Raw genomic sequence first — 24,937 nt, forward strand, 5'->3', positions numbered from 1 at the left:
ATAAAGGCGGTTATACTGACTTTCACACTCATCAGTACAAACTCTGCTTTTGCCTTTTTCCATGTATCCAACCTTTTTGACATATCCCAACAGTCCTGAGGGGTATACTATGAGAGAAGTTCAAACCAGACTGGTTTTCTTTGCCTTAGCTGGCTCGACAAAACCTAAAGCTCCAGTCAGAGATGAGTATCACAACAATGGTTATCAACTTTCACTGTTAAGCTGGGCTCTCTGCATCAAGGTCAGTGCATGCTCACATAGAAAGGGGCACTTCAGGGGAAATGTTACTCTTCTTTTGCATAAAATGATCCCTATGATTCCCGCCTACTCCAATCAGAAACCTTAACAGATGATGTTGATAAAAAGATGATAAAAATCTTTAAAAAAAAAAAAAAAAACATCAAACAATATAACACTAAAGTGCAACAATGTTGCCAATAAGACAAGAAATGAATGTGGCACACAGAGCAGTAAAATCTACATTTTAATTTGTGTTAATTATTTTAACACTGAGTGCTGCTGTTTACTGTCCTGTAGCCTAATAAAGGATACAGTATGTGTTTCGTTTGTCACCAGATCAAAGTAAAATGACTCTGCAGCAGATCAGAATCAGTGAAAATGTGGTGCTTCCAGATGATTTTAAACTGAGCCCGTGAGCATAACCTGCTTTCAAACCAGTTATGCGTTCAGCATAAGTTACCATGGTAACTCGCTAACCCATTAATCCCACCTTGTAGTACACCCCTCTGGACCGAAAAAACTCTTCCTCAGCGACACCCTTTGTGTTAAATAGTTAATAATTAGTCCATGACTAGTAGCTGACTATTTTAACCAGTCATCCAGTACTCTTAGCTACGATTCTTTTTAACAGCTGTTAGTGACAATTTCCCCCACTTATCTATTTTGCTAGTAATGTTTATATATTTAGGTAATTTGTTGACGTCAGCAAAATGGCCGACATTTATTAATTTAGCTACCTTCTGTAGAGTACTTGTTATCCATCCTATTTAGCTTATAATGTCATTCGTTTATACATGCTGTTAGCTAGTAATTCCAACTATTTACTCTACACTTAGGAAGTTATCAACGTTTATTCACTTTTTACCATTTTATCTTTTTAAATCATTTCTGCTTATCCAAGAGTTGAGCTAATCTTTTCACGTACTCTCTGACCAGCCTTCTGCAGAAGTACCCCTGGTTGGGAATCACTGCTGCAGACTAACACCTGTGACCCGGTGCAGTTAGGCCCATATTGTCTGGCTGACATCGGGCCTGAACTTTTTACTGTGCAAGTCGGTCCATTACTCTACAACCTGCTGCTCAGGAAAAGGCTCTTTTTGAAACTACTTGAGTTTCCTTTCTGCACAGTGTAGCCATTAAACTTGTCAGTTTCTTCTAGTACAAGCTGTACATTCATACTGTGTGGAGGGCAATTTACAGAACAGGACAGAACTGTCATCAACCTCTAGTTCAATGCCATCAGAACCGAGTCTCAGAGCTGCCTCTCTTCAGTGTGCTGCTATTAAACTCATCATGCTCAAAGCTCAGGTTATTATGCGACCTGGATATCATTAGCAGCTTCTCGCGCTTACTGTAGTCACACCTCGCTGTCACAGACTGTGGCACATCCAAGAGCCGCTCTCCTTGTTCTTCTCTATCCTCCAGCCGCTTGTAGCCTTTAGTGCTGCCCCGATTGCCGCTGTTACTACGGCTGCTGTTGCTGCGGTCCAGTCGGGGCCAGCTGGGGTGCTTCCGCTGCTCCGGGTTCACACTAAGCATGCTCGGCCTGCGCTCCAAGTCCAGAGATTTGGAATGGCTGTTGAGCATGTGCAGAGAGGTATTGGAGCCAAAGTCACTCTTTGCTGCTCCTGGAGAAAGCCAGCAGCCTGAGGTAGAGGAGGGAGCAGGGGAGAGGGAGGATGAAGATAAGGAGGAGCAGCGCGATGAAGAGGAGGCAGAGTTACTCCTGTGTAGGCCTGGCGGTTTGGAGGCCTTGGCAACAGATGCCATGGGAACAACCAGAGACTCCATGGAGGTCAGAGGCTGTGACCTCTCTCCATCTCTTCTCTCTCCTCCTCTCTCCTCTTCAGTTATCGCCTCCATCTCTGGTTCATCAATAACACAGTTGTTGAGTTTTATAACAGGGAGCGTAAATGCAGAGATAGAGGAGGAGACAATAGAGCGTGCATGGTGTCCTCCAATCTCTCCATCTCCATCCACTGACCACTGGTGACGCATGGAGTCCGAATGAGCCAGCCTGATCCCAGGGCCACAAAATTGGCGGTCTTTATAGAGAGGTGCCAGTAGCCCTGCAAAGTTACAATCCATCTTAACCTGCTCTCTACGTCTGTGAAACTCCTCATCCCCTAATAACACCTCCTCCTCTTCTGTAGAACATCTCCCTCCAGCAATACTTCCAGCACGAGAGGAGAAGGCTAAAAGGGAGTTGCTAGCTAACCGTCCTGCAGCATCGCTGCCGAAGGCTCGAAGATCTCCAGCTTCTCTTGCACAGGTACTGTTCCAGTTTTGGTGTTGCTTTTGCTCTTTCTGCCTGAGGCGATGGATATCGATGACTGTGGAGTACATGTCTCTCATATGGATGATCTAGTGCAAATGAGAATCGTATTATCGAAAGTAGCAGAAGTAGAAGCAGCAGCATTCATTTTAGATTACCTGAAAATATTTGAAGCGTTTCATTAAAACACATTATCTCTCTGTAGGTTCAAATTTGTGCATGTTGGAACCGTGTGGCCTTGGGGGGACATGTTTCTCACAAGGATTACCAGTAAGGGGAAGGGAGAAGGAGAGGGCTAATTGAATCAAGGGAGAGAAGAAGAGAGCATGAAAACAGAGGGAATTTGATCAGGGGGAAATTGCAGAGCTAAAGGTGGAAGGAGGTTGGGAGAAGTCTGATCTGCATGTTATGCAGATGATGAATATGGATGACTGCAGTGTACATGCCCTTCATTTTGTAGAGAGTGGAGGAGAAACAGAAATGAGAAACAGTGACAGGGAAGTAATATTAACTACAAATTCTGACTTTTGAATTTTGAAATAAATCTGTTTGAAATATTGGTAAAAAACATTTTTGAGCCAGATTATGCAGAAACTGAAGTTACATGACCCACAAAAACCATCCAACCTCTCTGTCTCCCATACAGTATTTTAGTATTTCACTGTGTGCATGTGAATGCGATGATTTCAGCCGTACTGTACCTTGGTCTCTCTGTCCCTGTTTTCATGAAGTATGGCATTAGCACAGATGAAGATAAAAATCCCAATGCCCATGGTGAAGGGTCCAAGCATCTTCATCCTCTCAGAGTGAAGGTGCTGTTCTAGGAATCGCATCAGAGTGCTCCCAGTCTCCTTGGAGGGCGTACCTAAAACCACAAAACAGTGAGGAGATGAGCCAGAAGAGTAAAAACCTTTAACAGCAGGTTTGTAGACACGCTGTTCCACACCTTGCCTATCGTGGCTTGCGTTGGCTACATCCTTTTCTGTCTTGACTCCAGTTCCTCCTCCAGTGAGCACGGTTTTACTGTGAGGCCAGTAACCTAGTGTCGCCATGCCAATCCCTATGGCTAAGATGATCAGTCCCAGGAGGAGGAAAAACCCAGATGCTGAGTAGAGACGGAGCCTACCTCGCACTACTACGACATCGGTGCGCCGCTTCCTCTTCCTTAAAGAAAAAAGATAGAAAGAAAACACAATCAACATTTTGAAGGCAATAATTTAACTGCAATGAACATACAAAAATGTCCAGAGATTGCAGAAGCATTTTCACTGGCACAAAGTACTACATTGGGCCCATGTCAGCTTTTATAAAAATTACCTAGGGGCGGCCTCAGGGGCGGGGTGGCCCAGGCCTGGCGATGTGGGTGGCACGGGCCGATGCTGAGAGCGGGCGGAGTCCTGGCGCTTTAGCTTGGCCAAGCCTGTTAGCACACCTGCTGCTGCAGTCATTCTTTACCTGCAGACGCAAAATCAGAGTTAATGTCTTTCAAATTCTATAGTCCAATCAGCATCCACATTACTGGTATAGCGCTTACTGCTGAGAGATTGAAGCACACAATTAAAAGATACTGCTGAAACACTCTTTAAAAACAACAACAGATAACATGTATTTGGCGTAGGTACACAGAGTATATTCACAGTGAGAAAAAACACAACTGTATTAAAACACACCTCTACAGATGCACATATGTGTTTCAGTATAGTCACAGTCTCCCAGGTACTCCTAATATATGATGTGCAAGACATGTAATATTCAGTTGTACAGCGTCCCCCGCAGTCGTGCAGATTGTGGATCGCAGTTCTGTTTTGTGGAATCTAAAGCTGATGCGTCGCCTCATGCACAGTGGTGACTTTTTCAAAGCTGTTTTTTTTTTTTTTTTCCCTAACTGGGAAAGTGTGTCATGATGAAAGAGTGTTTTAGTATCTTTCCAAGTCCTGGAACTGCTGCTTAAAGTCTAGCAGTGATAAAGATGTAAGTGCAGTAAGCAGCACAACAGTCTCCTCTGCTTATGTTTTGTTTCACTGCTTGTTGTCAGTCTTCAGGACAACATGGGAATGAGTGTGCACACACATATAGCTGCACGTTCAGTCCTGCAGGATGCTTCTTTACTGAGGTTCTCCTGTGTGTATGACTAAAGACATCAGATATTAAGGAAACAAATCACAAAAATACACTTGGCTTGTAATTTGAGTCTCGGGTTGTGAATTTTATTCTGATTCACATCCTGTATTTATTGCATTTGCGTGTTTATTGTGGCTCCACTGTCATTATTTGCATTTTTTAAGCTGTTACAGAATGAGAAAATACAGTCTGCAATTCTGTCATAGCATTACAATGAATCATGGTCTCTGGGCTCACCAGCTGCTCATAGGTCTATTAATAGTGATTAAAGGAAGGGGGCTTAAAACAAACACAGGCTTAATTTGAGAGCTTTCATTTGGGCCTAAATGCTTGCTAATCTGGCCTCACATGAACATTAGCATCGTCCTGTTGTGCATGATGAGGATTAAACAGAATATATTTGTTACTGAGTGACCTTGGTGTTGAAGATAAATGCAAATTTCAGATGAATACATGGAAACAACTCAGCAGTTCAGGGCGAGCTCTATAAATTAGCAGTGAACAACTGCTGTTTTTCTTTTGCACTCCTGCTAATTTTACTTCTGGTGTTTTGTGGAGTTGTGGAGTGCCCCAAAGGTAATCAGTAAGTCATTCACCCAGTATACAGTATGTGTGATCAAAAAGTTCTGGGAAGCATCCTGCCCTCTTGTGTGCCTCCAGTCTGCTTTCGGCACAGCTCTCTGGAAGTCCAATCCTCAAACTTGCCCAGACAGAAAACATCAACTCGTCTTTCAAACTGACCCATCGTTTGTATGCAGGATTACTGCTACTGCTGATAATTAGGTCTCCCTACAAGGCCCAGCATTTTCAGCACTTTTTAGTTGAAGAGGACAGAGTGTCCGAGCCTGAAGGCAGCGCATAAGGTCAAGAGTGAGACCAGGAGGATTATACTCCCCCATCACCACCACCAAAGACATTGACAAGGTTGTGCAAGGTGAATTTGTGAAGCTGTCAGCGTAGAGCTCTACTGTAACATCCTGATGTTTGAAGAACATTCTGAACCCGGTAAACAGTCTTCAGTCCCCACATGCCGACATACCAAAGGAGGACCTCCAGTAAGCAATCTAAAAGTAGCACCTGCACTGGAAGCCATGTGCTGGTCCATGAGATGGTAATCCTGAACTGGACTTCTTTTTTGCCACACTTCACAGAACTTTGTGAACACGTGTAATTTGCATCATGTTGTTAACCCACCAGCTGTACCAGTACATTTTGAGAGCTGAACTTTTATGTTTTCCTTATATTTGCCTGTTTTCTGGACCTTTTTGGATTGTTTTTGAGATGTATGCAACGCAGAATGGGAAAACCAGCAAAAACAGACCAAGAATCCTGCCTGAGCACACAAAAAACCAAGCAGTGATGCAATCAATCCAATACTTTCAATGTTTGTTATCTTAAGTTCACTGTCTACAATATTTAATAAAATTAAACCAAAAAATGTAGTTTATCGAACAGTTTCTGATGCATAAACTGCAAATAAACATCTCACTATTGTGCCCCAAAACTTCATCCAACAAACCTCTTGGCTGTGAGTGGCAAGCCCCCACTCAGTACAGCCTTTTCTGTTGTTAGCCTGTGGCGGTAACACTGTGGATTATGACTGATTGATAGTTTCTTGTAAACCATGTGGAGTTTCCAAAATGTAATCATTTATAAATGTGCAACTGTCATGGTCCTGGGCCTTTTGCCCAGTGTTTTATGTTCTGGTCATTGATGTTCTGTTGTTGTTTAATTTCTCCAGTTGTGTTTCTTAGTTTGCTTTTGCCTTAGTTTTATTATGGGTTTGCAGTTTGTGTTTTCTTACTTTAGTTATTCGAGTCATGTTCGTGGGTATTGTTTAGTTATGTTTAGATTCTCAGTCCTCCGGTGTTTCCCATGTCCTCCTGATCAGTCTGTGTTCCTGTGTCTGTTTTGTTCCCCGTGTCTTTGTCCCTTGTCTCGTGTTTTGTGTTTGACTTCACTTCCCAGTGTTTCCCTGTGTGTTGGGTCAAGTCTGTTTTTCTGTTTCCTCGTTTTCACACTTCCTGTTTTAGTTTGTCAGTCTCCTGTTCTGTGTGTGTTGTGTTTAGTTTTGCTTCCCCGTGTCTCGTTTCTGTGATTATGTTCAGTTGTGCTCCCCACCTGTTGGCTGTTCCCTCATTATCCCTCTGTGTATTTATTGTCTGCATTTCCCTTGTTGAGACCTTACTACTGGCTTCCTCCTGCTGTGCTCCTTTATGTCCATGTGAGTTTAGTATTTTGTATTGGTGGCTGACCTTCATGCTTGCTAATAAGGCCAAAGTCCAAGTTTAGTTCTCCCTTCTCGAGTCCTGCTTTGGGGTCCTCTGCCTGCCGGCTACAGCAGTACATGACAACAAGAAGTGACTCTTCGTTTGCATCATTGCTAAACCACAGTAATTGAAAAAAAAAAAAACAACAAAACAATCAGACACAGTTTGACATCTTAAACTTAAAAATTCATGGAAAAATAAACAAAAATAGATAAATTAAATCCTTTTCATTTTGGTTTGTTTGGTTTTTTTGCATGTAAATTTTAAGAAACAAAAAAAAAGTAAGTTTATTTTGGACTTGCCGCCAGTGTCCTGCATTTTGATCACCTCTTCCTCTGGAACCATTACACAGGTGGAACAACAGTTGTAATATTGTTGAATGGCTGTCTTAACTTTGCACAACATGTAATTTTTGTTGGTTTTTAAAGGCTAAAACAGATTTGAGTTGTCCTCAGACATTCCCTGCTACCTGAATCCTTCCTATCACCATACAAAGCTCCAACAGAACACCTTATTGTGTAGTAGGGAACACATTTGATTGGCAAGCACAAGGTTGCTGGTTCAATCCTAGCCTGAGACACAAATCCTAGCCTGAGACACAAATCTCCTTTAGGGATGTATCAGGAAGGCCATCCGGCATAAAAGAGCTCTGCCAAATAAAATATGCAGAGCTAACCGTAGTGGCAGGGGAGCAGCCAAAAGTAGCTTTATTAACCATTAACATTCATTTCACAAACAAGGAGAAGCTTACCAGCAAAAACCTCAAGACTAAACTTATAGTCTGAGGGCATAAAGCATCAAGAAGATTGTACTATTAAGAGGTGTGACATGTTCTCTTATTTGTTGTTTCAGAATATGCTCACAGCCATATTCAGAAGAATATCATTATGATGCATTATTGTAATGAACCATTACCTCAGCTTACCTCACTTAGAATATAACTGTGATGTCATTCTATCTGTGCTACTCACTATTTATGTACCATAGCCACATGTTCTGACCATAAAAATGCTTCTGAGATGTAGTCATCTGTTAAAAAGTCATTGGGTTCCCAGGTTTTTGCACAGTGTGCCAGCCTGCGGGCATGTGTGCATGTCTGTATATATAAAGAATCACACAGATTTAGCATGGGAATGATAATACACCCATGACCTTCATCTTTCTATTCAACTTTCTATTTTTTAACTCTCCCTGTTTTTTGCTTCCACGTGTCCCCCCCTATCTTTCTTTCTTCTTCCAAGAAGGCACTATCTGTAAATCTCTCCCTCTCGCTTCCATTCTCACCCGCTGTCTGTGTGCTAATGCATTCTGGTTGTGACCCTGAATAATGTTTGCCTTCTACTACTTTTGTTCTTTCTCCACCCCAGCTTACTTTCTCATCTTATCTCTCTTTGTTTGTCTCTCTCCCCTCCCTCCCTCCCACCCTCTGTCCTCTTCGATCTATTTTTAATCTGCATCTAATTTTAATTGAATTTTATTCGGTCACTTTCCTGTTTCTCTCTCTTTCTCTCCTCCTCCGTCCCTTCCTTCCTTCCTTTCTTTTCTTCTGCATATCTGAAAGCAATAAAGTCGGATTTAATATTCAAAATCAGACAAAGCTTTTTAGCATTCAAAGTAACTGTGAATCACACACAAGACCAGACGTTCTCTCCTCCTACCCTCTTTTCTCCTTCTCACATTTTAATGTATTTTTCATGTCAATCATCTTATTGGTAAAACTGCTGTAAGAGAGTGCTCTCTACCACAGATGGTGAATCACACAAGGACTAACACAAGCAGCCACTTTTCTCAGGTTTTCTGTGCTCCCCCTCACTCTGCCTCTCTCTCCCTGATTCTCTCCCTTTTGCTCCTTGGTGTGCGTCAAACAGGAACCCACACAATGTTTCAAGAGCAATGGGAGAGATTTCCTCGGTTTACCGAAACAGGAGGGAAAGGATGGATGGCAGAGGCGAAGAAGGACAGTGAGAATTAACAGTAGAAAAGGACAGATGACGAAAGGATGCGGGAACAGAAAAAGATGGGGGTAAAATGAGGAGGGAGTATATTTATTTACATTGGTTCATGTAAGGTGCAATACTGAGTCATGATTTCATCATAGTAAAAAAAAATAGTTGAAGACTAATAAGAAAAAAGGGGGGAGCTGGTCTGGGACAAAGTAGGGGTGATGAGTGATGGAAAGAGGATAGAAAAGCTTTGACAAAAAGAAGAGGATGGCAAAAATGCTTTTTCTGACAGCCATGAAAGGACAGAAGAAAACGAGCTGAGTGCATCTGTAGTTTTAACAAGGCTGGAGTAAAAAAAAAGAAAGAAAACGAAAGAAAAACAAGTGGAGCAGAGAAGAAGAAATGCTGTCAGAGAGAAAACACCAGCAGCCTAATGAGAAAGCACTCAGGCTCTGACACATAAAGGCTTTCCACGTGCAGTGACCAAAAGACATGAAAGTGAGCATTCAGTAATCGAGCTCAGTACATGCATTCAGCTCATGTCCTTCTTTTTTTCCTCTTTTTTTTTAAGGACTGACACCATGATCTCTCTTCTTAAATACTGATCAAACACAAAACCAATGCAAAATACAGAGCCTCATTTACATTCTGCTGCCTTACTGGCAAGTTTTTTTTTTTTTAAACTAGTCTTAAATGAATAATGAATTAGACCTCGTGTGATCACCTTAGTAATTGCTAAATCGCTGCAGCAGGTTTATCTTTGCGTACTCTCAATAAGGTGAGAAAACTATTAAAGCAATTTGCCTCACCCTTTCAAGGAGCGGATTCATTCCCAGTGAAGTTATTTAAGCATTTGGAGACGTTTTATATAGACACATTACATCTCAGAGCACAGAGTTCCCTCGCCACATTGTAACACCTCCTCTGCATGATGTGTTCTGTCTTTGAGCGAAGAGGTGCTTTTTAGCATGATAACAGCAATAACAGCTAATGTATAGGTGACACCACGTGATGTATTGTCCCTATAGCAACTATATGCTGCTGCTAGGTGACACGTTTCTATAGCAACTGCCAGCTGTGTGCAGGGGGATGACAGGTACATCATTAGCATGTGTACTATCAACACAGGGGCATTCCCCGTGTATCATGTCAAGTCATATTTTGACTTGCTGACCTTTAAGTCATTTCCACCTTGCTGCCTGTGTGAGAGACGTGTGACTGAGAGGGGGCGGAAAGGGAAGGATGCTGGAGATTTTGACATGGGGAAAGGGACACACTGGAGATTAAGACCCATATTTCTTTCTTTCTTTCTTTCTTTCTTTCTTTCTTTCTTTCTTTCTTTCTTTCTTTCTTTCTTTCTTTCTTTCTTTCTTTCTTTCTTTCTTTCTTTCTTTCTTTCTTTCTTTCTTTCTTTCTTTCTTTCTTTCTTTCTTTCTATTTTTTGCAGCTAGCTTCAGGGTTTCAGTTGCATCTTGTTGTTTAATGTTCTACAACCCTGCTGTCTCTAAATCCACACATTAGAGAGGAAATGATGCAGTGTGGAAGAGGAACAAGAACATGACAGGTGGGATAGAAGGAGAAACAGAGAAGCTGGAGGGAGAGTAAAGATGTGAGACTGGAAGGAGATGCAGCCAGAGGGAAGAGACAGGGAGTATCACACTACAGGAGACACTTTGATCTACATTTAACAAACTCTAGAGACCTTGTTTTTTTTTTTTGACTCTGCACATGCTGAAGAAAGTTTGTTTCAAATGACTCACTGCAGTGAAGTGTGCGCTAACATGTCATGGAGAAGGAACTTGAATATGGACACAGATGGAGTAAGAAGGAAAGAGGCAGGGAGAGATGTAATGAGAGAGGAATGAGCAGGAGGATAAAAATGGAGCTTGCTAGGGAGGGAAAATCTGGTATCCAATGTAGCATGTCTCCTGTTACAATTATAGTGGGTCATTTGTTTTTGTTTATGCCATAAAGTTCTCTGGTGAGGTTAACTTAGGCCAACAAAACTGTATCTGAATTCAAATGTAGAGACAGACAAACCCTCCTGCTGCTGGAGTTAAGGTCATCTGCCATAATAGCATGGAGCGGGAGTCTAACATGGAAACAACACACAGAATTAAGAACAAAAAATGAAGTGAACAAAATCCGATCTTTATGTCCCGTCCATTTAACTTAAAAAGCTTAAATGGCAAGCTTTTAATTCCCATGTCAAATGAAAGCACTTCAGATTTATTTTACACCAACACTACTAGTGAGTATATTATTTATGAAAGAGCGTTCACAGACTGACCTAATTTGATAAGAATAAATGCAATGCTTGCCATTTATTTCCTTCTCTCATAGCTCTGCCCATTGAACTTGGGTCCTCCTCTACCTTCTAGCAGGCTCAATAGGCTGTTATCATAGACTGTATATAAAAGATGCACACCAGCAGTGAGCTGCTACCCATTTGTTTCCAAATTTGAAGCTATTTATAAATAAATAAACTTGACTTGATGATAATGTTTACAAATGGCTATATTTATTATATATACTAGAATCACTCACCTAAACAGAAGCCCAGCTACTTGGACTGAGTGTACCTGGACATATTATTTGCCAGATATTTCCATAAAAAATGGTTCAAAAGGCACATACAGCAAACACGGTGAAGAGATCAATTTCTGTTTATTGAATTAGGAATGTTTTCTAATAAAAACAGTTCACCCACCTTACAGTTACCATAAAGTGGTAAACTATCCAGAGACCAAACGACCAAAAACGTTTTTAAAAAAATGCTTAAAAGTGTGTGTTTGTGTGTGTGTGTGTGTGTGTGTGTTGCACCCTGACAGTTTGTGAATGCTGCTTGCTAACAAAGCTACCTAATGTTAACTGATAAATTAGCACTACACCTTCTTCTCCTGGTAATATTTGACTCCAAAAACTAACATGTTGGCAGTCAAGACACTGACAGCAAAGCTTCAAAATGTATCGTTAAAACCAGTGGGCGACATCACAGGTAACTCGCTTGTCATACATGGTGATTGTTGGACGTACAGTAACTTCTGGCATTTATAAAGGAAGCAAATGCAGAACTGCTGGAAAACCTGCATTTTGTTTGAATGGCCACCAGATGGCAAAAGCTGTAGTATCAAAAAGACTTCTGAATGTATAGAAGTCAACGAAAGAATGACTTTCTGAATAAACCTCTTTAAACAGCTGCTGCTGAGTTTATGGGCTCAATCACTCATTTTGGTCATATTGAATTAAAAAGTTAATTTTGTCTTGATTATACCATGTTTAAAGAAAAGGATTATCTGTGGTATAAAACCACACATTCATTGGCTAACAAGTTGGCAATCACAAATCGTTAGCCAATGAGCCTGCAGTTTCACAGTTAGACCCGCCCCTCCTCATCACATCTGTTTATTTGCAACCAAGATGGCAACAACCAAAACGCTCACCTCAAGTCTCCAAAATGTGACTTCAGAAATCAGTGGGCTATATTACAGTAGCTATGTCCATCTTTTATACTGGCTATGGTAGGAGTACTATACAAGTGTAATATAAAATAGTGTGATCTTTTACAGATGCTTCACCAGGCAGATAGTGACTGTAAAAGTGAAGATGCATGGATTATGCATGCTGTGCCCTGCATACACACCGGGTACAAATCTCCCACTTACAGCCAGATGTTTCACTAATTCACTTTGTTCATTCCTGACACGTTCTCTAGTTGCTTTTCCAGAAAGTTCAGAGGTCAGACTCAGCTTCAGAGACGCACCCCACAGCTGCTCGATCAACTGCTGTTTAATTCTTTTTGTGGTGGCATATGTCCTACAGGACATTTGTTTTTCTCTGCTGCTTTTCACCTACCTTTAAAGAGCTTCACTAAGAATCTAAGGTACACTGAAAAGCTCATGCTGTCCAACCCAGAGCTCCCTACATGACTCTTTGGCCAATCAGTAAGTAACAAGAGCAGTGACAAGGACGTGAACCCTGACAAATCAACATAATGGGAAAATATATGAATTCTCTGCAATATATATATATATATATATACTACCACTTCTCATTAAGATGAATATAACCTTGTAATTTTAAGTGGACAAACCTGGTTGGGAGTCACCCAGCTCCATAAGTAGTAAAAAATTAAGAGATGTAAGTTTCCTGTGTCAGGTCTAATCAGCCAGAGGTGACTTTGTGCAGACCCTTTCGTTATTTTGCCTGAACTGCATTAACCTTATCACATCTGCCACTACTGCTTTCCAATACTGAGGATTGCAGTGATTTATGTCTATTTTATTGGAGCTCTTAAAGGAACAGATAAGACTATCAGAAGAAAAAGAGGGGGAAAAAAGGAAAACAAATAGAAAGCCAGTGTTCGTGTAGTGCCATACTCCTACAGACTCGTGGTCAGGGGTGAGTCATCTGTCTGAGGAATATGTCCCTTTATGTTTTCCCGCTGACCTTTTGGCAGTGCATTTTCTTTGAAGCGAGCACTAGAGTGTCAAATCATCCACCCCCTTCACATCATGTTTTTTTTAACCTCATTATTTTGATGATACACTCTGCTTTTTTTGCACATATCCTTCACGCTGAATCAGTGTCATTGCATCCTGTGATAAATTCAGCTCTACTTAATTGAATTAAGTTTTGCATTGAATCATCGGATGCTCATGCCAGGCGTATGAGCATGTGTGTGTATGTGTGTGTGTGTGTGTGTGTGTGTGTGTGTGTTTATGAACTGGAGTGAGCCCCCTGTTGATTCCATTAAAATGACTCATTCTGTCTTCCTCACAGTCTTGAGTGCCAGTCAGTCACCCACACTCATCCTGGGGCACGAGCCCCAGCATGCTCACGGCCATGGTGGACAGACTGGACTCTGAGGACATTAAACAAGCAGGGAGGGTAGCGGTAATTCACTTATGATGTTGCTTTCTGTGATTTGATAATCAGTTATGTTTACCCCCTTGTTCTTCTCAGAATCACCACAAAAAAAAATATATATATATTTTTTTTTTTTTATTTCGAGGGGGGGGGGGGGGGGGGTTAAGGAAAGGAAGTTCTCTGCAAAATATTTGCTAGTTCTTCGAACAGCCCTCAAGGTGAGAATTACTCTTAATTCAACATCATTTCATTCACACTACACAATAAAACTAGTGACAGAGGACCTCCTGTTAAAGTGCTCCATCTTTTTCTTTTGAATCTTTAGAAATGTGTGCACAAAAAGTCACTCATCATATTTCTTTGTGTTCACCTTAAAGCTGAGTTGAATGTGTATCAATGAGATGATTTTGTAAACTCATAGCTAGAAGCCAATCATGGTCCTTATTCCACCTACTCAAGTGTGATGTGGAAACAAGAAACCTCTGGTGCACTCACACTGAGACATGATTCTGTGCAGCACTGAGTTAGTTTATCACACATATTTTTAAAGACACAATGTATCTGTTATATTTGGGTGTGCTCCTTATATTGTTTGACCCTTGAATAATAATAAATAAATAAATAAATAAATTGAATTGAATTGATGATTTTTAGAGGCTTATATACACTATATTGCCAAAAGTCTTCATTCACCCAGCCAAATCATCGAATTCAGGTGTTCCAGTCACTTCCATGGCCACAGGTGTATAAACCAAGCACCTAGGCATGCAGACTGCTTCTACAAACATTTGTGAAAGAATGGGTCACTCTCAGGAGCTCAGTGAATCCCAGTGTGGTACCATGATAGGATGCCACCTGTGCAACAAGTCCAGTCGTGAAATTTACCCGCTATTAAATATTCACAGTTAACTGTGAATGATATTATACCAAAGTAGAAGTGATTGGGAATGATACCAATTCAGCAATGAAGTGGTAGGCCACATAAAATCACAGTGGGGTCAGTGGATGCTGAGGTGCATGGTGCAGAGAGGTTGGCTGCAGAACTCCAAACTTCATGTGGCCTTTAGATAAGCTCAAGAACAGCACGTAGAGAGCTTCATGGAATGGGTTTCCATGGCTGAGCAACTGCATCTAAGCCTTACATCAGCAAGCACTAATGCAAAGCGTTGGATGCACTGGTGTAAAGCGCGGTGCCACTGGACTCTAGAGCAGTGGAGATGTGTTTGCTGGAGTGATGAATCATCCTTCTACAGGGGTTGGACAATGAAACTGAAACACCTGTCATTTTAGTGTGGGAGGTTTCATGGCTAAATTGGACCAGCCTGGTGGCCAGTCTTCATCAACTGCACATTGCACCAGTAAGAGCAGAGTGTGAAGGTCCAATTAGCAGGGTAAGAGCACAGTTTTGCTCAAAATATTGCAATGCACACAACATTATGGGTGACATTCCAGAGTTCAAAAGAGGACAGATTGTTGGTGCACGTCTTGCTGGTGCATCTGTGACCAAGACAGCAGGTCTCTGTGATGTATCAAGAGCCACGGTATCCAGGGTAATGTCAGCATACCACCAAGAAGGACGAACCACATCCAACAGGATTAACTGTGGACACAAGAGGAAGCTGTCTGAAAGGGATGTTGTGGTCTAAAACCAGGTGTTTCAGTTTCATTGTCCAACCCCTGTATATCTGGCAATCCGATGGATGACTCTGGGTTTGGCAGTTACCTGGAGAACGGTACTTGTCTGACTGCATTTTGCCGAGTGTAAAGTTTGGTGGAGGGGGGATTATGGTGTGGGGGTTTCAGGTGTTGGGCTCGGCCCTTTAGTTCCAGTAAATGGAACTCTTAATGCTTCAGCATACCAAGACATTTTGGACAATTTTATGTTCCCAACTTTTTGGGAACAGTTGGAGGACGGCCCCTTCCTGTTCCAACATGACTGCGCACCAGTGCATAAAGCAGGACCATAAAGACATGGATGAGCAAGTTTGGTGTGGAAGAACTTGACTGGCCCGGGATGGATTAGAGTGGAGACTGCGAGCCAGGCCTTCTTGTCCAACATCAGTGTCTGACCTCACAAATGTGCTTCTGGAAGAATGGTCAAACATTCCCATAAAAACATTCCTAAACCTTGTGGAAAACCTTCCCAAAAGAGTTGAAGCTGCTATAGCTGCAAAGGGTGGGCCAACATCATATTAAACCCTATGGATTAAGAATGGGATATTACTCAAGTTCATATGTGGGTGAAGACAGACGAGTGAATACTTTAGATAATATAGTGTAGATGCCATCAAGTGTTCTTGGCTACCAGTTGGCCAATTATAATCAAGAGATGGCAGGCAAACAAAGGATCATCTCAGCCTTGGCACAGTGAATGGATCAAAGGATTCCCTCCAAGATAAATCAGTAAATAAACAAACCACACTAAAGATTACCATAGCTCATAAAATGATAATAGAAAGGAGACACATATCTCCATTCATCAGTCTTTCAGGTGCTCGTTGCCTATGTTAAACCTTCTTATTCTTCAAATATTAACACAAAACGTTGTTAAAAATGCATGTAAATAGAAAGGGGAGAATGTAAAACTGTCAGATTTAATCTGCTTTGATGCATCTGGACTTGAAGAGTTCAATCCATAACTCAGCTCTTACCTTTTACAAAAGCCGAGTTTTCACCGTCACTGTGCCATTAGGCATGCGGAGGGATTAGGTTGCAACCTAGGGAGAGTAAAAAGCCATCTTCCACTTTGAAGGCTACTTCCAGTGAAATGCCATGCTGAAGAAAATGAAGATGACAGGAGACGGTTCGGCTCCCAAACAGCACCAGTCTTTACTGACATCCAAGCTTCTTAATGGAGACGATGAATAGTCTTTAGGCTTCTGTGGTTTGCTAAGTGAGGCTGAAATGTTGCAAAGTATCAATTCTGGTGACTTTATTCTGCGCGGGAGCACGTTTTACGCCGTATGGAGAGTACGCGCGCACAAGACGAGGAGGGTGGCGAGGCACGCTAATTAGTACCGAAGGAAAATCCTCTCTGCCTGTTTAAAGTCATAAACGAACTGATTGTAATTCCCCAGCGAAGAACTCTGTTTTATTGTGAAAAGAGACAACCAAAAAAGCTGCTGCTGCTGCTGATACCCCATCCGTCGGTTGGCTCGATGTAATGCGTAAAACTCCCGGTATCCTTTTCAAAAAACTTAAATTCACGTCGACAGAGAGAGAGAAAGAGAGAGAGAGAGAGTGGAAAAATATACAAAAACGTGTTTAAGAAATCTCAGCAGCAAAAGTGGTGAAAAGTGTAGAGCGTGTTTCAGTCCTCTGACGCGGAGAGAGAAGCGGCAGCTCCAACCAATTCTTCCAAAGCGCTATAGCTTGTGGGAATGTGTGCATGTGTGAGCGAGTGAGAGTAAAAGAGGAGCGGGAGAGAAAGCGAAAGAGAGAGAGAGAGATGGGGTGAATATTTCGTATGCGCGCTGGGAAGGTAGTACTTTTATATGCATGTGCGTTTCGAGAGTGTGCGTATTTACGAAGGGAAAGCAGTCAGGCTTCCATTCAGGGTACTTTGTTGCATGTGTAGGGCGCAGATGACAAGTAGCAAGACTGATTTTGAGGAAAGACAGATGGAGATGTCAGTGATTATAAGCAAAGACAAACATGGATCCGCTCGCTTTAGTTATACACATCTCTGTGGGTGCAGTAAACACCGGGAATCCGAAAACTGTCACCATAAAAGGTTGTAGAAATGTGAGCATGCTTTTATGTTTAACTGCAGCACTGGCTCGTTTAATTCCCTGTGTTTTCATGTAAATAGACATCAGATGTCCAGATGAAGCACTCAGCGCTGTCTTTGTCAACTTCTCAGCGTTTCTGTCTCCACAGAGAGAGAGAGAGAGAGAGAGAGAGAGGGAGACAGAGCAGCAGCAAAAACGTTACAGATGTTGGCATGTGTGTCATTTCCTGTGTTTGTCTGCTGGAAGAGATTCAATGAAAGTACACCAGCTGGGTGGAGCTGAAGAAGAGAATTTAAGACATTTGGGCAAATATTTAGCAATAAGCAGTAGGTGTGTGTGTGTGAGAGAGAGAGAGAGAGAGAGAAATACAGAGAGCCCATTATTTGTTCAGATGGCTCTGATTAAGTTGGTGCAAAACTAAACATAAAGAGCAGCTGAACATACACATGCAGCAGATGCAGACTGGAGACAATAATCATTGTGCTGATATGTAGGCCTCATCTTTGGCCCTAAATGTGACCATTACATGAAATCTTTTACTCCGGTCCTACCTCTGATAACTCATTCTGGTAACACCCACTGTTAATGAATTGTAAATTGATAATTAGTCAAATGTTTATTGATTCTTATTCAATTATTAGTTAGTTCATGTTTATTACTATCATTTTAAGGGATAATTAAAATAAATCATGTTCATTAATTGTCAGCTTGTGTTAAAAAAAAGGCTCATTTTATGAAAATGTAGCTGGTATTGCTAATAGATTCTCATATGTAATGATCACAAAATGTTTGTGTTATTTTGTGAGGATGGTTCCCTCATTGATCAGTGAATTTGTTATTATACCCAGAGCTTCAAATATTGCCACTTAGTCAGTGTTGGTAGTGTCTCAGATACCCACAGGGTGTCCTTTAGTGGCAACTGTAAGAATGGTTTCACTCCCAACTCATCTCATTGTAACTCAAACCACACTTATTTCCTAAACCCAACCGAGTAGTTTTGGTGTATAAACCTAACCAAACAGCCAGCAAAGCAAAAGTAAACAACAAGTAAAAATGTGTGAACAGTGAGTGAAATGGGACACAAAATGCTGTCTACAGGTTCACAGTCTTTACACCACCACCACCAAAGTGCTTTGAGTGCTCAAAGTGCTGTATGGATACCCGACACCCCTACTGTACTTAAATGGTCTTTTTAGTGTACAGTGCTGTGCAAAAGTCTTCAGCCACCCCTAATTTCTATTTCTATATTTCTGTCTATATTTTGCTTCCAAGGAGCCAGACTTGCCTGTAATTCTTTTAAAGTGATCTTGAGCACTAGTTCTCCAGGCTTTCTGAAGGTCTTTCAAAGTTTTTCTTTGGACATTGGCTGCTTTTTCACAAATTTTCAGTCCAGTCCTTGTGCTGGCAATAAAATCAGTGACAACTGTTTATATCCATTTGAAATCTTTTTGTTCAAATCATCTTGATCTTGGAGGTACCAAGATCAAGAAGGAAGCACAGAGGGGACATGGCTTTCTCCATTGTTGGTCCTAAGCTATGGAATGAAGAAATGTGGGCTGGCTCAAGACTTTCGCACAGTACTACATTACAAACATTAGTTACAGCTTAATAACAGCAGCCAAATCATGTTTATGAATGCACTACACAGTATTTACTAATTATTTACAACTTTCATAAACACTTACAAATCTACAGTAACATCCAGATAATCTTTGTAAACCACTTTATGACCATTTGGTAACACTTATCATTTAGTTGCTTATGAACAGTAAAAAAGATTAAAGAAGGTCCAGTTAACTATAAATTCACTATTGATGAATGCTAGCTCATAGCTTTTTCCATGTTCTTGTGCCACATGCACATATGCACTCCTAATGACAGACATGGCCTATTAAAGTCCTCAAAGTTGCAGCTTTGCAGCTTTTTCTGATTTTGTGGAGACATCTGGAGCCTCTAACATACCAAAAACTCTCCCCCTGACATACAGACTAATGCACGCCCGAGGCGGTAGCTGCAGCTATCCATGAAGCCGTATCTCCGATGCAGCGGTCAGTCAGTTGCTCTGTTTACATTCCATAAAGGACTGAAACAAAAACATACAGTACTGTAGAGGGGCAGCGAGAAACAGAACCAAGAGAAGATATGGGGAGAGAGCGTGGGAGTTAAAGGGAAAAACAAAGCCTTACATTGTTGACTGGTACACTTCTTGTTTACAAGCCCTCTTGGGATTATGTGATTTACAAAATGTGTTGACTTTTTGGCGTTATACTTATTGTAAGCAGCTGTGGACGAGAGTCTGGAGCTAAATAATTAATGGGAAAATGTAATTGAGAGGAGATTTGGAAAGAGGGGGTGGAGAGAAAATGTTCTTGATGGAAGAGAGGCAGAGAAAGAAGGAAGGAAGGAGAGCAGAGAGGTTTTTTTTTTTGTTTTTTTTTTGTCTTTTGCTCTTCATCATTTAAAATGAGGATCTCTGCAAGGATAAAATTATGACTGACAGGCAGTGAAGGTGCTGGAAGCCAGAGGACAGTGTTCACGGGTCATTTCACACTCTGTGATTGGAGAATTGGCTAAAGGAGAAAGAAACAGGCTGACAAATGCGTCAAGGCAGCCACTAATGATTTTTTTTCCCCCATTATTGACTGATCGTTTGTTCTTTCGTCCTGAGTTGCTTTCCTCTCTTTCCTCCTGCTGCTTGCTTATCTTGACAGAATGAAGATGCGTCGCGCCCTGTTTGTGTGTCGTCATGTGCTGCTCAGACACACAGAATAGATGTTACAGCCTCTCGGCTCCCACATACAGCATATTGACATGTAGGTCAATGAGCCCAAGTGAGCTTGTGAGCATCTCTCCCCATTGCTGTGTTTTGAAATGATTTTCAGAGACCTTAAAAAACAGATTGTTTAAGCTCAGTCATGTGGTGTAAACAGTCCCCCTGGTTGCAGGAGCACATTGTTGAACTGACTCATCGCTCCCATTTTTCATGCTCGTATCATAGAGCTGCTGTTTCATTTGTTATGACTAGATAACAAGCAAAGGCTATCCGCATTACAGTTTGTTATATTTCTACTGTGGTACTTGTAAAAGAACATCCTGTCGTTTGCCTTTTGAGGTTTTAGTTTTAGTGTGGGCTTAATAATTCATAATGCCTTGAAATGCATCTAAAATGCTTTTGGGTTTCAAAGGTTTTACTGTACTTATGTCACCACTGATAGCCTCGGCTGGGCTGAGCTGAAACACAGACTCATGATTACATGTTTTAATTTTTTGATGTATTTCACTGATCTGTGATCTGTGGTTGTCTGTCTCTCTGTGTCAGCCCTGTGATAGGCTGGTGACCTGTCTAGGGTGTACCTGGCCTTTCACCCTGTGGCAGCTGGGATAGGCTCCAGCCCGCCGACCCTTAACCGGATAAGTCGTTAAGAAAATTGATGGATGGATTTAGCTGGATTGATAGTGAGGCCAATTTTCCCTCATTGCACTGATGCCTTTGTCTGTCACACACATACTAAGTGCAAAAACTGTAGCACTGTCAAAATGAATAGATCAACTTGATAGATATCCTTATTGACTTTTCTGCTGAGGGTTAGATAAGATGATTGACAGCTACCTCAATTCTTCTGAGTCAAATAAATATGTAATACAAGTAATTGTGTCTCTATAACCAAGACTTCAGCAGCAGATCCTTTCAGTTTTGTAAGTTAAAAGGTGAAGCCTGTTTGATTGCATTGAGACCACCACCAATACTGTCTTCCTCAAACTATACGTGAACAATTTTTACGGTGTGGCCGGGTTCATAACCCTGCTGAAAAAGACTGTTTACACCAGGAAACACTGCAACAGTCCACAGAAAAGAACACAGGAAGCAGGAGGCAGAGCAGAAGTTTAAAAGTCTTTAATCTACTTAAAAGTCACAGACATCATACACAGCAGGTCGGGGAGCGTAGCAAACAAATCACAGTCGATGACGTCATCCACGAGTTACACAGAGAGTGAACATGAAAGTTCAACAGCATATTACAAAGACAATGTGAATGTGAACAACTGGTGGTATATATGCTGACATAAGAGCATGCCTCACAGTTTTCAAAATAAAACAGGAAGCAACTAAACAGAAACTCAAACCCGTGACAAATACCTTTGACCTTTGTACCTGGCCTGCAACAGCCCTGCCAGCAGATGGTCCATGCATGCATCGGCTATGCATGGACCATGCATGGGCCTCATGTAAGTCAACCATCTGGGTCCCAATGAACACATATTCAGGGCCTGTTAAAATCTATCTGGGCAAACCCCTGTAGGGCCACCATGGAAACCGCGGACAAAACCTTATGGGGCCCATAATGTTTGCCCTTACTTATCCCATATGGGGCCCACCTATGTGTGCTGGCAGAGAGGTGCTACGTGGTAAGAAAACATCCACATGAATACCAGAATCCAGGTTTCCTTACCTTTTATCTATATTGTAACCTAAATACAGATGATGTGAAAGGAAGTGTGATTCACTAGACCAGCCACCTTCTTCAGATGCTTTAAGGTCCAGTTCTGATGCTCACATGCCCGTTGTAAGGGCTTTGAGCAGTTAACCAGGTTCAGTATGAACACTCTGATTGGTCTGTGGCCAACCAACAGCATACTCTGCGATCTGTGCTGCACTGTGTGTTCTGACAGCTTTCTGCTGCAGCCAGCATTCAGGCTGTCAGCGACCTGTGCTACATTACATCCTCTGTGGAATGTGTGCACACAGGCCAGCCTTCTCTTCCCAAAGGCATCCATTAGTCCTGGACACTCATGACCCTGATGAATGCTCACTGGTCCTTTCTTATATCTGTTTTTATAGGTACTAAATATCACTTCACAACCCACAAAAACCTGCTGCTTTGAAGCTGCTCCAACCCAGCTGTCAAGCCATCACAACCTGGCCCTTGCTGAAGCTGATCGGATTGTTACGCTTGAGCCTTTTTTCCTGCTTTCAACACATCAGTTTCAAGAACTGCCTGTTCACTTGCTGTGTAATACGTCCCACCACATTACAGGTACCACTGACACAAGATAATAAATTTACTTATTCTATAATGGACTGATAAGGTGAGGAGTGCGGCCATCCGGGAGGGGCTCAGAGTAGAGCCGCTGCTCCTCCACATCGAAAGGAGCCAGTTGAGGTGGCTCGGGCATCTGATTAGGATGCCTCCTGGCCGCCTCCTGGGTGAGGTGTTCCGGGCATGTCCCACCGGGAAGAGGCCCCGTGGTAGACCCAGGACACGCTGGAGAGATTATGTATCTCGGCTGGCCTGGGAACGCCTTGGGGTCCCTCCGGATGAGCTGGAGGAGGTGGCTGGGGAGAGGGAAGCCTGGGCTTCTCTGCTTAGGCTTCTGCCCCCGCGACCCGGCCCCGGATAAGCGGAAGAAAATGGATGGATGGATGGATGGATGGATAATGGACTGGTTCTTATATAGTGCTTGTCTACTCCACCTGAGCACTCTAAGCACTTCATGCGATATGTCTTATTCACTTGTTCATACAATCCTTTTTTTTTTGTCTATGCATAAGTGCTTTTTAATTGACATTCACACTCCAAAGAACACATCAGGAGCAACCCAGGGTTCCGCACCTTGCCCAAGGATCCTTTGGCAGCCAAGGAGAACCACCAACCTTCTGATTAGTAGATGACCTGCTCAAACTACTGAGCTACAGCCACCCTTTCTATTAATGATTTCAATGCTGTTACTGACTGGTGTAAACAATATGTATATAATATGTTAATCAGTGAGCTTTAGCTTTTCTAGCAGGTGGATTTGTTACCTTTAGCCAGAGTCTCTTTCAAACTGATGGTGGCCGTGGCTTCATATTTAGTGAATGTGCCATTTATCACTCACTTGAATGTTCTGCCAGAATGCAAAATGGCATGTATTTGCAAAAATAGCAGACTGTTCTTTTAATCCCAACTGCTGGATGTGGGGAAGATTATTTATCTTCCATATTGCAGTCATTAACATATAATCCTCCAAACACCTTGACATCGAGGTAAAATACAGTCATATATTGGGTTAAATTCAGTTTCTGTCCTGCTGATTTCTGAGTGTTTAGCAGAGAATCACAAATGAGTGCGATAAGTTTCCTGTGAGCTTCAGAGTAATGAAATGTACCAGCACACAAACCGCTCACAGAGGGACAGCTAGTTATGACGCCCACCTTACTCTTCATGCACCTCCCCCCCTCCCCTGCTCACCATCACCATGGTTACAATGATGCAGGTTACCGTGGCAGCCAAGTCAACTGCACACAAAGGCGCACGTGCATGTGCTTTACCGCTCACTCAAAGGCGATACGCATGTCGTGACGCTGAGGAGTTGAATATAGTTTCTTGCGTGATTCCTGGAGGAGATGAGGACGCGGAGCTGTTGCCATTTCTCTATTTATCTCCGTCTGCCACTCTCACTTCTATTCATGACAGATGATGGATGGTCAGCAGCTGGCAGCCCTCAGTCTCCCCTCCAGATTTGCCCTCTCTGTTCTTTTTTGTCTCTATGCCAGAAATAGACATGTAGAAAAATGATTTGTGACACACACATAACAAATACATACATATGAATGGTCAGCATCTTATCTGTTGCTTCCAGTCCCTTGTATGGGCGGCTTATCATCTCTTGCACTGTGTGTTAGTTTGCATTGGTGGATTAAGTTGATTTGAGGCATTGCTACCATCTAGTGTTCAGATTACAAACTGTCTGCGGGATTGTGATGGAGGTTTTCTTACTGTACTAAGATTTTTACCCCCTTAAAAAAATTTAAAAAAAAATTACAACTGAATTCAAGGATTTTTGATTTGAACAAGATTATCTGAATTGCACTTTCAAAAGAGGTGATGTTTAACTGTCATATTTTGTTGATTTTATTGTGAAAAATGTCTTCATTTTAGGGTTACAAACAATTATTTTCAATTCAAGTCAGTTTTATTTATATAGCACCAATTCAAAATAACTGTGAGCTCAAGATGTTTTATCTTGTAGGGTAAAAGCCTTACAATAGTAGAATAAAGCCTCAACAGTCAGACAACCCTCTATGAGCAAACACTTGGCGACAGTGGGAAAAAAGTGGAAAAAAGTGGACATTGGAAAAACTCAATTTTAACAGGAAGAAACTTCAGACAGAAACATGCTCAGGCCATCTGTCGCAACCACTTATAAAAATGAAATAATTTTAATATTCGGTGAACTGTGTTTGTCAATATAATTTAGAAGCATAATAAATATAAGACTAAAGAAAGCCTGGGGGTGATTAAACTAAATTACTATACTATAACATAAATCTATGAATCGATATCTGTCTCAAAACCAACATCCTTCCTCTAGTTTATGTGCAAGTGTGCACAGCTATACTGACTACATGTATGTTTGCCGTCATCCCCTGTGGGATTGACTCAGTCTTAGTAGTAATCCCATTTCATCTAATCCAGCCTCTCTTGCTTGCTTCGCTCAACATGCTCT

At 41.8% G+C, this 24,937-nt stretch overlaps 1 protein-coding gene across 2 annotated transcripts; it reads right to left on the reverse strand.

The window, feature by feature from the left end:
- Positions 1 to 425: 425 nt before the first annotated feature.
- On the reverse strand, positions 426 to 17,066 carry tmem200a (transmembrane protein 200A). Of its 2 annotated transcripts, XM_030721860.1 has the most exons (5): positions 16,370 to 17,066; positions 3,833 to 3,970; positions 3,462 to 3,679; positions 3,217 to 3,380; positions 430 to 2,604 (listed from the first exon to the last, which is right to left on the reverse strand). In XM_030721860.1, the coding sequence occupies exons 2-5, from the start codon at positions 3,961 to 3,963 to the stop codon at positions 1,480 to 1,482; spliced, it is 1,638 nt and encodes a 545-aa protein (XP_030577720.1). In that variant the 5' UTR covers positions 3,964 to 3,970; positions 16,370 to 17,066; the 3' UTR covers positions 430 to 1,479. The 2 variants fall into 2 exon arrangements, with proteins under 2 accessions (XP_030577721.1, XP_030577720.1); XM_030721861.1 differs by lacking the exon at positions 16,370 to 17,066 and having other exon boundaries at positions 426 to 2,604; positions 3,217 to 3,679; positions 3,833 to 3,965.
- Between the last annotated feature and the right edge of the window lie 7,871 nt (positions 17,067 to 24,937).

This window comes from Archocentrus centrarchus, chromosome 24 (assembly GCF_007364275.1).
Source record: "Archocentrus centrarchus isolate MPI-CPG fArcCen1 chromosome 24, fArcCen1, whole genome shotgun sequence".
Lineage (NCBI taxonomy): Eukaryota > Metazoa > Chordata > Actinopteri > Cichliformes > Cichlidae > Archocentrus > Archocentrus centrarchus.